The sequence below is a fragment of the Carassius auratus genome, chromosome 21 (genome assembly GCF_003368295.1).
Source record: "Carassius auratus strain Wakin chromosome 21, ASM336829v1, whole genome shotgun sequence".
Classification (NCBI taxonomy): domain Eukaryota; kingdom Metazoa; phylum Chordata; class Actinopteri; order Cypriniformes; family Cyprinidae; genus Carassius; species Carassius auratus.
The window spans coordinates 5398350-5412634 of record NC_039263.1 but is presented as its reverse complement, the minus strand read 5'-3'; the positions used below and the strand labels follow the sequence as shown (position 1 = coordinate 5412634).

The window sequence follows — 14285 nt, the reverse complement described above, 5'->3', positions numbered from 1 at the left end:
TAATTAAGTACTTTGCATGTGCTAAATTATGCAAATCAACACATTAAAACAAGTGTACTTTAAAACATGATTTAAAATGTACTTTAAAGTAAAAAAAAAAAAAAAGATTTTGACAATTACAATGTGTCTTTTTTTTAAGTCTGTGTTAAGAAACAGTCATGACACTTTACTGTTTTATTTCTTTAATTTTGTTTTATCTGCAAGTGCAGTGCTTTTAAATATACTTTTAAGACTTCAAGATGACTACACGTGCACTTTTTTAGCTTTGTATTAGGTTGCTGCTATGCAAAGTCCAATAATATTAAGGCCATTATATCCAACATACTCTATGTGCAAAAGTAATGATGATTCCACTGCTTAGCCCAAGAATTTCTATCATAACTAAAGTAGCAAACTCATCAAGATACACAACCTCAGACATACAGCGGATGCATTACTAAGAAAACCTCCAGATGTAATACAGTTTTCATGTGCGAAAAGCTGCAAGGCTGCAACCGAAGATGAGATCAGAATAAAGGCAAGTCAATACATGTTTCTTCTTCAGATTCAGCCAAGCAGCATTTCAGCAAGTTTCCATGTAAGGTGCCAGGACTTACAGAAAGCCACAAACATTCCCACAGGTTCCAACACTTAAGCCTTTGATGCCACACCACCAAGAGGAATTATGGCAAATACAAAGAAGTTAAGCTGAAGCCTTGGTTTAATTGTGACATAGTAGGGCTGAATGAAACATTAGTTGGGGATGGCGCTCAGTAAAACCTGTCTTTTTCAGTTAAAAGCTTGTAATGAATACATTGTGCAAGACCTGGAGTGGGATCAGATGGCCATGGATCGATTAGTACTCAACCGATACACTTCAGAGAAACAATGAAGAAAATGCTTTAAAGTTGAGTTCAAATGCTTTCTACGAATGTCATTTGTATGACAGCATACATTGAAAAACGCTTTGGGTTTAAAACTGTAGTATAATCTTTTTGTTTCTTGCATAATACACTAAGGAACAACAAACATTGAAAAGAAACAATGCTATGATCTTACCAATGCATATCTCATCATCTGTTTCTGCATCACCAATGCACTGGAATTTAAACTCGTTCAGCGACTCCGCAAACTTTCTCTTCGCAGTGGACAAATCTGTAAAAGATGTGATGAGATGTGTTAAAATTTCTCTGACGAGAATAGCGCAAGGTGACAAAACCACAATGTTTTAAGCCAGGAAGCGAGAGAACATGTACTGTGCTTTGGAAACGTTGTGGTGTCTGGATCTTTCAAGACATGTGACAAAGTGAGTAAGAGTTCAGTCAGGGAATGAGAACGCGAGGGGGAAAATGTCCAAAAAAGAAGGTTAAGAAGAGACCGAATGAGTCCCTAAAAATAAACACAGTTTGTCACGGAATGAGAATTTAGCTGGTCAGATCAGATTAGAAATTGAAGGCAGACCCCTTGGTTTTAGATTGTCATAACTTTGGTAAAAATCTTCTGAATAACAAAGAAACTTGCATTGAAATTGCATATACTGTACTATAATAAGAATTCATCATATTTGGAAATTGCAAACCAGTTCTATAGATTCTATATCTATATATCTATATCTATATCTATATCTATACAATTCATATGATTGTTTAATTATTAAGATCAGCTGAATTAAAAGACAGATAAACTGAATGGAAAGAGATTTAATTGAATAGGTTGAAAGTAATAACATCATGAAATTACTGTGATTAAAAAACAAACAAATCACTTTAGTTTAGGGACCAATTCTCACTTTTAACTGGTTGCTTATTAGTATGCATTACCAGCATATTGTCTGTTATTAGTACTTATAAAGCAAGCACATATCATTGTCTTATTCTGAGCATATTTACAGTAGATCCCTTGTCCCACCCCATACCTAAACTTACCTTACCATCTATTAATAAGCAGCAAATAGTTTATTGAGTTTATTGAGGCAAACATCGTAATTAATAGTTAGTTAATAGTCAGAACTGGTCCCAAAACTAAAGTGTGACCAAAAATGTATATAGATGCAACACACATTTGATGCTTTGAAATTTTGTGTATTGTACTAAGAATTAAAAAAATGCAGAAATGCTTGAAAAAACTTTATCTGACTTGTGCTTACCTGTACTACTACTACTACTAATAATAATAATAATAAAAATGTAAAATTCCAAGACTTCTGTTAAGGGATTTGGCTCAGCAGCTCTTTTTAAAAGTATCGCTCACAGCGATATGAAGCAAACATTCTGTGTGTTATTGTCAAAGTGTCAAAAGCACACTTTGGGCAAACTGTGGCAAACTCTCTCCAATACAAATGACACAGGTGATACAATTGATAATCAAGTCAAGGGCAAGTTCGCCAGTAACAAATACATTATTCTTTTTTCAGGACATAAATTTACTTCTTGTGAAACATACTGACCCAGTTCTTCATGGAAAGAAATATGATTCTGTTTGGCAATAGGTTGCTTTGGCTTACCAAGCTTGCATGTTGCAAAATATTTTACTACACATGAACAAAACTGTAAAATAGTTACAGGGTTAGGGTTAACATGCAACAATCTCTACTAACAAAATTCACTCCAATTACCAGTTAATTTATTGCAGAAAAATACAACAGACATCTCATGGCTATGTTCAATAGCATATTAGTTTTTGCTTTGGTATCAATTATCATTTAATTTTACTAGTATTGGGATCAACTGTTAATATCTGGGTAAAGTGACAACCCTACTTCCCAACAAGCAGGCTATTAATTTGTTATCTACGGTCACAGTTATTTTAGCAGTTATTATATTTAAAGGGGTCATTCAATGCACTTTAAAATTTTCTTTTCTATTTGGAGTGTTGCAAACTCTTGGTGAATAAAGAAGATCTGTAAAGTTGCAAAGACTATAGTTTAAGATCCAAAGAGATATTCTTTATCAGTGGTTAAGTTGTATTTACAACACTGTTCCTGAACAGTTCAAGATGTGTGCAGCACATTTTGCAGAGGACAAGGACTGTTTCCTGTGAGAGTAGCCTACAATGCTGGTGTCTGTTTCTAAGTTGGGCAATTCCAACTTTGCAAGGACAGTCTGGCGCTTCTGACACACAGTCTGTAAGTACGCTCTCATATGTAAAGGATTTGCCACTGAAGATTTAAACACTAGTTTTGAGGAATGTAGAGTAGAGCTTGTTGTCTGTCGTTTCTCCGATGGTTTTATGTTTACACAGCACGATACGCAATGCGTAAAAAGACAGTATAAGTCATTATAATCAGTAATTAAGTCCCCACTGGATGCAATAAATGCCTCGCTTCTAATATTTTTTATTGTTTCTGTCTCTGCGGTCACATTGCTTTCAAGTTACATTAATGCTTGCTTCTGCACCGCATACACATACTGTATACGCACTACAAACGTGTGAACCTGTATAATGTATAACAAATCTATTTCAACACCTGAGGCGCCGCTACAATTAATGAGCTCTATGAACAATGCATGGCAAAAAAGAAAAAAAAAGTCCCTGGACACGTGATTTATTTATTTATATATTTTTTGCCGTAAGTCTATACATTTTGTTACACCTTTACTATAGTGATTATTTTGACTTAAGTCTGTTCTAGAGACGTTACAACTTTTTGATAAAGTTCTAATTGGTTTTCCTTTGGAAATATGTTTCAAATTAATCCTGATTGTATTTGTGTCTGTAAAGAATATCTGTGTGTGTCACAATCGCAAAATTGATCAAAGAAATCGCAATGTTTTTTGGGTTTTTTGGTCCATATCGCACAGCCCTAGTTCATTCAATAAATACAGTTAACCATCTACCTTCTGAGTACTAAGTTATTAACTCAACAATAGCGGGGTCAGTTAATTTTTTTTTGCAGTGGGCCACGCAAACATATGTGTTTGGTTGTGTGGACCGCGAGTTGAAAAAGGTTGGGACCCACTGCTCTAGTGTCTGATTTGAACTTATACTGCTTATTCAGCTTATACTGTTTCAGCTATTAAAATAGTTCAGTTTTGTATGTAATAGCAAAGTGATTATATTTAGTTTCGTTAATTTAGATTAATTAATTAATTTAGAAAAATGTTTGGAGTATTTTTTGGTTGTTAAATATACGTTTTAGTTTTTTTTTTTTTTTTTTTTTTTTTGTAATGACCAAGCGGCCAGCATCAGACAGTGAGCCTATGTTTGATCAATTTAGCCTTCTCAAATCATCACAACTTGTCTAAAATAAAATCTATAGATATAAAACAGTTCAAGCATATAACAATGTTTAAACATTAGACCCAGATAAATGTGCATTTTATCCAATAGTTTGTGTGGAGAGGCTTCAGGATATGGAGATCTTGCATATTTTTCAGTGGATACGCCATCATTTTTGCTCATAGATGTAAGAGTAATACATCATTCGTAACTGCAAAGGGTCTACTTTAATTAGTGTGCACTCACAATATAAAATAAAACATTGTGCTTTTTTAAAATAAAGAACATGATGTGCTTTCTGTTGTCTCTTCTTTAACAGGAGTACTAAAACGAACCGAAACTCAGTGAAAACACGCCTCACAGACATGATAAATATATCTATAGAAAGCTGTAAATGACTACTTAATTTAAAAAAATCGAAAACAAGACCTCTTTCATAATCAAAATCCTTAAAAATGCACATCTCTCTAAAGGCACGTCTAATTAGGGGAGATGGCGAGTCAGGATCAGCAACTTCATCCTTGCGACACAGACTCAAAAAACACTAGTTTATTATTAAATCATTCTAATATCTCCTTACTATTTCCCCGTCACATTTATGGCAATTACTTTTGCCAGTGCTTTGCGGCAAGGCAAGCTTAAGCCTATTGCATGTATATTGACCATACTGCTGCAGGCAGGACAAAAAACACTGTCGACTCGCTTTTGACAGACACAGTAGCTTGGTCTCGTGCTGTTTCCACCATTGCGGAAATTAATTTTTAATTGATGGATGTCTAAAATGCTGTATAAAAGTAAGGAGAAGTCTAAAACAGGCGGGAGGTCCAGCCCGCGTCTGAACTATGATGTAAGAAATTTTCCCAAAGCCCTGCTCGAGGGGCGTAAAAAAGTAAGGGCCCATAGGGCTTGGGCTGAAATGCAGTGCTCTAGTGTCTGTTGTTGAACCACAGAGAGACTTTCAGAGTCCCAGAGACTTCCCCCTCGAATGGCTTGTCGCACTGGTGCGACGTCTGAGTTTTTTAGTTGCTCCATTAAGAAATGAGGTCGCACTCTAGAGCCCTGATTACTGTTATTACACGTGTATACAAAACTTTGTATTATGCTTGTTATAGAGTGCGTGGCGTCACATGCACTACCGATGGTGGCAGTAGACAACCGCGGTGGCAACCGACCATGGTTGTCACGGTGAATGTCACAGCCCTAACAGTATGTGGAAAATAATGTGTTTTCTGAACCTTAAACGGCATAAACACATTGCATTTAAAAAAATACACAAAATACTGTTCTTTTTAGCAACATCATATGACCCCTTTAATTAGTGACCAGGGCTAAAAATAAGCAGCTTCTGTTGACATCCACATGCGCTATAAGAACACAGAGTTCGCCAAAATTTTTCTCTTCCAGTGTCCTTTGCTTCCTGCCTTGCACCCAGCAAACAGTGGTTCTGTCCAAGGAAGGAATGAGCACATAAAGTTGTATATGCATGCACAAACACTCAAAAATACAAGCCAACAGGAAATCAAATTAAAAGATGCAGCATTTTTCTTTCCAAAGGCTCTGGAATGCTGCTGACGTGCCATTATGTGACGTATGAGCTTTAGTTACCATGTTCCTTGTCTGCAAAGAGGCTTTTCTAAGCTAAAATAACCATTGTGATGTCATAAACAGTCGATTTAATTTTCTGATACTATCAGAGACCTCTCTATAATGTAATGTTTGCCGTTGATGTAATTTGTTGAAGTGAGAAAATGGAAATGCTTGAAGTATGAGATCTGCTCTTGTTTGGAAAGTTTCCTGTCCTGGGATGAGACGGAGCACTGCTGGTGTGGAACGGATATCAGCTGCTGTCTGCAGGGAGATCACATTTGTTTCTATGAAGGAGGATCAGCCCTCCCAAATCCTTCATCATCATGCTCATCAACTTTTTCAGATGTTCCTAAACACGTTCTTTTTTTGGCAGTGGTTTGAAATCATTAGAATGAGATAGTCAAGTCAAGTCACCTTTATGTATATAGCGCTTTAAACTGTTTATTAGGAACAAACAAAGCTGACTTTCAAAGCTGAAATTAGCTTTGCATCATTACTCCAGTCACACAATCCTTCAGAAATCCTTTAAACAATCTGATTTTCTACAAAAAAAAAAAAAGTATTGTTATTATTATTATCATCATCATTATTATTATTAATGTTGAAAAGAGCTGAGAATATTCTTTTCAGGTTTTTTGGGGGGGATAAAGAACAGCATTGTTTGTTACATCTGTCACATTTACATGTATATTATTTACATCAAGCTTTTGAATGGTATAGTAGTGTATATTGTTATTGAGACTTACTCATGTTTATGATCTCTGCTGAATAAAGCACTTCATTCTTTTTTTCTGAGGTAATCCACATCACATCTTTTTGAGGTGAATTATGTCTTATTCCTCTCATCTCGAAGCAAACAGTAAAATAAAAAGAACTTGAACAGTCTGGCTGCGTTGTCTTCTGTTGTGTGGCATATTCAATCCGCACGCTTCAGTGAAACATTAGAATCTGAATAGAGCGTTCAGCGCGGGGTTGTGGTCGCATTAGAAGATAATGAAGGGAGACGTGAAAAACAGACATCATGTTGTTTTCATACGGATTACTTTATCACAGAATATTTGTTTTTGGCAGCACTTGTTTAGTTTAAAACTACACATGTCAGGCTTTCTATAGATATCTCTCTCATGTCTCTTCGTTGAGTATTCACTGAGTTACAGTTCATTTTAATGACACGTTTCTAAATGAAGATCAGCACACACAAAGGCTGCGGACAGAACATCTTGTTAAAAATGTTTTTAAATCTAGGTCCGGGACTAACGCGTTAATTGAGATTAATTAATTAAACAAAAAATAACGCGTTAATTAAGATGAATTAATTAAAGAGAAAAAATTTCCAGCATTTTTTATAACTTATTTTTGCACCGCGGAACGTTTGTCACTGGATGAGTTTCGGCGGACCGATTATACTGGAGCACCAACTAGCGTTCGCATATCACCGTAGCACATCGAGCCTCATGTATTACCTCAACGCAAAACATATAGCAGCTAGCGTGGACTTTACACTTTATGTTGAACTATGTATTATTTTGTTGGTGCAACTGGCAGTTTATGTTGAACTCTTTATTGTTTTGGCCAAGGTTATTGAGAGTTGGACTTAGTATTTTATGGCCTCTGAAGCAACAGAGAGAGGTTTTCTAATAGTCATGGTTTCCAATGTTCTGAATGTAATTGACAGTATTGTGTTTTACTTAAAAAACACTTTACAGAAGGTTCCAGCACCTATAAGCTACCTGAATTTCTGAAATGTACTATTTCTAAATTGTTTCTAAATATGCTATTGATACACGTCATGGCAAAAATTGCACTGGTCTGCTAGACTTGGTTGAACAAAAATAAACAATATTTTGTTGCTTAAAGCTGCGGTAGGGAACTTTTGACGCTCTAGCGGTTAATAAACAGAACTGCTTGCGTCTTGCGGAAGAACATCGTAGCCGGAACTACTTCTCTCTGTTTATGTCTATGAAGAATCACAAAGGTACTGGGTTACTCCGTCACGGTACCCCCGAAGCAATCTAAAATAGTCCGAATATAAACACTTATTATAGGTGCACCCTAGTGATTCAGGACAAGCCAAAAACACGTTTTGGAAAATTGATTCATGGTGTACTCGCTTATTACATACATTTTTCTACATTTTGAACACAAACAAAGTTACAGACCGCAGCTCTGATTGGTTATTTTTTACCAGGAGCTATGGAGTTTCTGCAAATGGCAATAGGAGCACTGGGAGGAGCCAGAGGAGCTTGATTTTTTTCACAGATTATCTTTCTCATATTCTATGGTCAGGACATAATGACAGGTTTAATAAATATGTAAAAATACTTTTTTACAAAAGTTCCCTACAGCACCTTTAAGCTTATGTATTCAGTCATTATTCAATGGTATACTATAAATCCATGTGAAAAAAAAAATTATTCTCACCTTTTTCAGGTCAAATATTTATATGCGATTAAAATGTGATTAATTTCGATTAATTAATTAATTACAAAGCCTCTAATTAATTCGATCAATTTTTTTTTAATCGAGTCCCTGCCCTAGTTAAATCACTTGAATAAGGCAATAAAGCACATACAGAACATTGGTTCACAGGACTTTTGAGAACTGGAGCTTGCAGCCTAGAATTTTTCTTTCTAAATTATATGAAAATCATTCTGTTTACTCACTCAGAGAAAACAATATATTAATACAAATTTTCTAAGACACTTTTTGTTTGTAAAAGTCATGTGAGTAGGCGTCACCTATCCTGAATATCATTGTGATTTACACCTGAGAAGACAAATGCCTGCATAATGAGCTGCATAATGAGCTTTCAGTCGAGTTTGTGACTGAGAGGGAAGAGTTACAAGAATGTGAGGACAAAATAAATGTATATAATTTTATGTTTGTAGTTTGTTTAGAATATATTTATTTATCCCACAAAATAATTTAATATTCACTTACGAGTGCAGTTAAACAAAAAGGATTGCGTCAAAGTAACTGAACAACAATAATAAAGTGTCAATAATGCAAAATGACAGTTAAAGGCAATTCATAATTGAATTCAGTTATGTCATCTTTGTTCAGTTAAATAGTGTATGTGCATTTATTTGCAATCAACTCAATGAGGTCGCTGTAGATGAAGTGACCCCAACTAAGCAAGCCAGAGGCGACAGCGGCAAGGAACCGAAACTCCATCGGTGACAGAATGGAGAAAAAAACTTGGGAGAAACCAGGCTCAGTTGGGGGCCAGTTCTCCTCTGACCAGACGAAACCAGTAGTTCAATTCCAGCCTGCAGCAAAGCCAGATTGTGCAGAAGAATCATCTGTTTCCTGTGGTCTTGTCCCGGTGGTCGTCTGAGACAAGGTCTTTACAGGGGATCTGCATCAAGTGGCTTCATTGCTAATGAACGAATCATACATAGACCTACAGCCATCTTTCTGACTAGTATTGAGTACTCTAAAACAACAACCGTACGACAATAACTACATTTGCAAGCAACTTGACAGGAGCTCCGTTTGCTCTCTTGTTTTTTTGCCTCCCATTAGAAAATGGCAGTGCAGTTAGAATTTGGTTAACTGCTGTACCGAAAGGGTACGTTTAAACACATGAAATCTCATAGCGTAATGAAATACAGTTTCATCTTAACATTTTTCTCTTGTTTCTTAACGTGTGCAATGCAACAGTCTGCAGTGTAACCTGGAAGTGTTTTGGAATGCTAACAGAAAGATGTCATGAACAGATTCATGGCTGAGGTCCAGGAGCACATAACTCAGCTTCAGCCAAGTGCAGGAGTGTAATTTGTTACTAAAGACAATTACGTCAGACACTTAGCAGTCACTTTGTACAAACCACTGACTGTTAAACATATGCTGAATGGCTGTTACGCATTTACAACTATGTGCCAAAACCTGCATCATAAACCTAAAAATCACTGTCTGAAGAGATCTGTTCAAGTTTTTACTGCAAATTTGGGTAAAAACAAAAATGATGGGCGACTGCTAAATTCACACTGTATCCTTTGCCGAAGCTGTGAAATTGACTGCAAATGAAAAATGGAAATTGAATTAGAATAAAATGGAATGGAAGTTTAAAGAAAAATGCTTTATTGGTTTATTTAAAAAGTAAAATTTCTTTAAAAAAAAAAAAAAAAAAAGTATATGTTGTTGAATATCCTCACAAGCATTTATGGTAAACTAAAATATACAACAACGTCATATCTTTTAACTTATATACCATCCATCTTCTTCCACTTTACATGGGGCCGAGTCACAGGGGCAGCAGTCCCGCTCCCTAAACACTTCCTCCAGCTCTTCCGGGGGGATACCGAAGCGTTCCCAGGTCAGCCAAGAGACAAAGTCCCTCCAGTGTGTTCCTGGTCTTCCCGGGGGCTCCTCCCAGTGGGATGCGCCCGGAAAACCTCCGCAGGAAGGCATCCAGGAGACATCCTGAACAGATGCGTGAGTCACCTCAGCTGGTTCCTCTCGATGTGGAGGAATGTGGCTCTACTCTGAGCTCTTCCCAAGTGTCTGAGCTCCTCACCCTATCTCTAAAGGAGCCCCACTAGGACTGTGACGGTTGCCACCGGCGGTAGTGCACGTGACGTCACAAACTCTATAGCAAACATATTACAAAGTTTTGTATACAAGTGTAATAACTGTAATAGTTGCTAAATCTAAGTCTATGGTTATTAACAAATTAACTCAAACACAGAGTTTCCTTTAGATTGGCAGATTTGAGCGCAGGAAAATACAGTTTATGCATTCAGCCTGTTTTTTATTTAGGCTACTTTCTTGTTTAACTGCATTATTTCTTTGATATTTATTTTAGTATTTTGCAGGCGGCATTCACTGACAGAAATTCCCAAATAAACACGAACTGGCAAGTTAAAAAGGATGTGTTAGATGAGTGAGACAGTGCTGGGCTGATTTCATAGACGTGTATATAATATATATAAATATAGTACATGCATGCAAAAGTTTTAGTCAGCTTTAATCACCTTTCTGGTAATTCCAGACGTCGACCAAACATCCATTTTATGCAAGTGCTGTCGGGCTAAATTTATCGCTAAAGGCGGCAACACGAGCAATTTGCTCCACCACCGCAAGCTCGTCTTGGAATATCGATCAGCAGAAAATGCATTGTACACCTGATTATGCATGAAAAAAAAAAAAGTATAATTTTGAAAAAAAAAAACGTGATATACATTTTTGGTCAAACCGCCCAGCACTATGATTAAGATAGTAGTACATTTAAAATATATTAACTAAATGTATTAACTAACACCTTACAATGAATAACTAAGTATTTTTTATAGCATGACAAATGTTTACTGTAAAATGTACTTTTAAAATTGTCACTTGCTAATTTTGTCTTGCTAATGCTAATTTTAACAAACATATGCAAGTACCATTTTTTATGTACGTTTAGGCTTTGAGATACACTACAAGTGTGCATTCTTTTATTTATTTATTGTTATTTTTACAAGTTATGTGGCACACGCAAAAGGACCATATTTGATTTTGATTTTTCAGTGCAAATTATCAGTGAATAATGTCACATCGGCTGCTCTATGATATTTTTTTTTTTTTTTTTTTTGACAATTAGGAACTTTTTTACTTTCATTATTTTGCTGTGCACAGCAATTTGGTAAATGATGACAATTTTTTTTAATATATTAATTCAGAAAAGTTCTTAATATAGAGCAGAACAGATGATAAAAGCCTTTGTGATGGAAGCCAGTGAAGACCTGGAAGACACATCTCTCCAGATGGTCCAAACTGCAGAGCTTCCATTACACACAGCACTTTACCAGCAGGGAGCTGCCCTGGGCCACACAGCGAGAGCTAGTCAGAAGCCAAAGTCTACTCAGCAAAACAGCACCACATCACTGCTAGACACACACATTATAATGTCCTGTGAGACATTTTGCTTGGAACTCTAGTAGGTAAAAATCAATGAAGAAGTAATTAGAAGAGGATGCGGATATGCATTCAAGTTCATTTATTCATAACAAAACGAACACTTTTTGACATATGGACCATAACAGGGTCATCAAAGACCAAACATGTTGCACATGCGAATGGGAATTCACATAAACTACGGAGAAATAAACATTAAGTCATACTGGTAATGATGTCATTGCAATAGATCACACTGTTAAGGCAGGGCGCAGAGGCAATTTCTATTGCAAAATCTACAAAACAGACTACACAGGATGAAGAGAGACTGGCATGAACCAATGCATTTCCTTTGTTTAATTTTCCATCAATAATTGTTCGGTAACTATGTAATTTGACAGATACTCTGATAAATACCATCAAGAAATCACTTACATTTGTACATTGGTATACATAGTGTATGTTTCTAGGGATGCATCGATCTAATACTCAGGATCGGTATCGGCTCCGATACGGACATTTTCTACGGATCGGGTATTGGTAAGACGAGACCGATCCAAATCCGATATTGTGCGTATACTATTCTGAGTCCCACAAAAACATTATAAAGCACCAAAACGTTAAACTCTTCTTTCCGCTGTGGCTGTCTGTCATCCTCCATTCAGCAATCAAACTTTGTGTCATCTTCGGTTACTACAGTCAGAACGATAAAACCCTCTTCAAGAGCGCACAGTAACTGAGCATTAAAACTGTTCAAAGAAAAGGCTCAATAAACTAACGCAATTTCTCATAATTATGACTATTTCTCAGAATTGTGAACTTATATCACAAAATTCTGACCTTGTAATTCACAACTGCAAATTTATATAATGTAGTTCTGACTTTATAACTGTCAAATGCAGGTGTATATCACTCAATACTGAGAAAAAAAGTCAGAATTGGGAAATGAAAAGTTACAATTAACTTCTTATTCAGTGGCAAAAACTGGCTTCCACAGTAAAGCAGTGTGTACTTTAACAAAGATTATATGGTTTTAGCTTTTAAACTTTTTACATTTTTAGTAAAACAAGGCCAATTATGCATTTTTAAGATCAACAACTTTGTTGATTACAAAGTACACCAACATGAAGGAGACAGACGAGCAGTCGCTCACAGAACGAAACCCTGCAGTTTCACTCTACATCCTCTAATTGACCTGTGGAACTGACTCTTGGGTCAGCTTCAGAGCACTACAATTTCTGCTCATTTAGTTTAGTCAGCAAGACGAAAGCTGCAACCGGCCGGGATTTGTGCGGTGGCTGCGCTGATGGTGCTTGCAGGTGAAGAACAGTTACAGCAGTGTTAGCAACTCAATGAGCATGAAATGACTTGTTTAACCTTCCAGAAATGGCTGCTGGAATACATTTTCTTTCGTTTGCAGCTCTCGAAGCATGAAAATGCCAGTGAAATAGTGTTTTGTCTGCTGTCATAGCATGCACACAGGAAGCAGATTTGATGGAGCAACGATGGACCATGAAAGTGGATTTCCGAACACTGATACACAAGTCCTTCAGAGTGGAGGATAGTGATATGCAACAGGAAAAGGAAATGAAAAATAGGGTAGGAAGTGAGTTATAACCGGATATTTATCCCTGCAATGTCAGCAACTACAACATGATTCAATGCAACTTAATGACTAAAGGCACTGTTCCACTAGCTGACTCAAACCAACACAATCTGGGTCAAGGATGTCACACCAATAAACATTTGACATCACTGAAATGAAGTTACACTAGAAATGTTGAAGCACAAACAGTGAGGTGTTTGGCTCATTAGAAGTCGTAAAGTGCAAAATGATATTGCATTGTTTCTTACTTCATGAAACTTTCAAAGTAAAATGTTCGGAAATTAAATGTCTAGTGAGAGGTGCTAAACGGATAACACATTATCGCAACTTGTGTTTAACAGGACTGTTCCAGAGAGTTCCCCATTGGATGTGCAATGCTGAATCAGGTGAGCTACAGAGCAAGTTTACTATATCAGAAAAGCCATACATAAAAGCCATACCTTCAAAATGAAGGACCTATGCATGTTAAAGTGTCAGAACATAATATTGTGCAAGAAACGTTTTTCCAATGTCATTTGCACAGAAAAGCCAAAATTAGTCAAATATGCCATTTTTTTCTGCATGCATAAATTTGCATAATAGCCACATCCACCAAACACTGAATGGGCTGCAGCATTAATAATCCATGGCATTCAGATAACAGTGTAATCAGGACAGAGCACTTTGTGGAGATTATTGTTGTTTAGATGGCATTAATCTGAGCCATTAGCATACGCATATGATAAAAAATTTCAAACATCAAGTCAGAATTATACATAAGGATACAATTAGCAAAGCATGAGCCAGTAGCCCTGTAGCAAACACTGCCTCTGGATTGTCTTTGGTCATGTTGGATCTGTGTCATACTTTTGCCCTCTTTATTTACTTTCTGTGGACCCATGTACTGTAAATATACTGTCTGCACATGTGATTGCATTGACATTTGCTGTTGAGGTAATACATATATTTTCTAAAACAACATTTAAATTGCTAATCAAAGGTATTGCTGTCTGGAAAAAGTATGATACTGGTTTTATAC

At 36.4% G+C, this 14285-nt stretch overlaps 1 protein-coding gene across 3 annotated transcripts in view; it reads right to left on the bottom strand.

The window, feature by feature from the left end:
• The window catches only part of LOC113038308 (rho GTPase-activating protein 26-like), a 99534-nt gene that overhangs the window by 51065 nt on the left and 34184 nt on the right, over positions 1-14285 (bottom strand). For all 3 annotated transcript variants that reach the window (XM_026195627.1, XM_026195629.1, XM_026195628.1), the window contains exon 2: positions 1039-1134. In XM_026195627.1, the coding sequence (XP_026051412.1) occupies positions 1039-1134 (96 nt within the window). The remainder of the gene's footprint in view (positions 1-1038; positions 1135-14285) is intronic.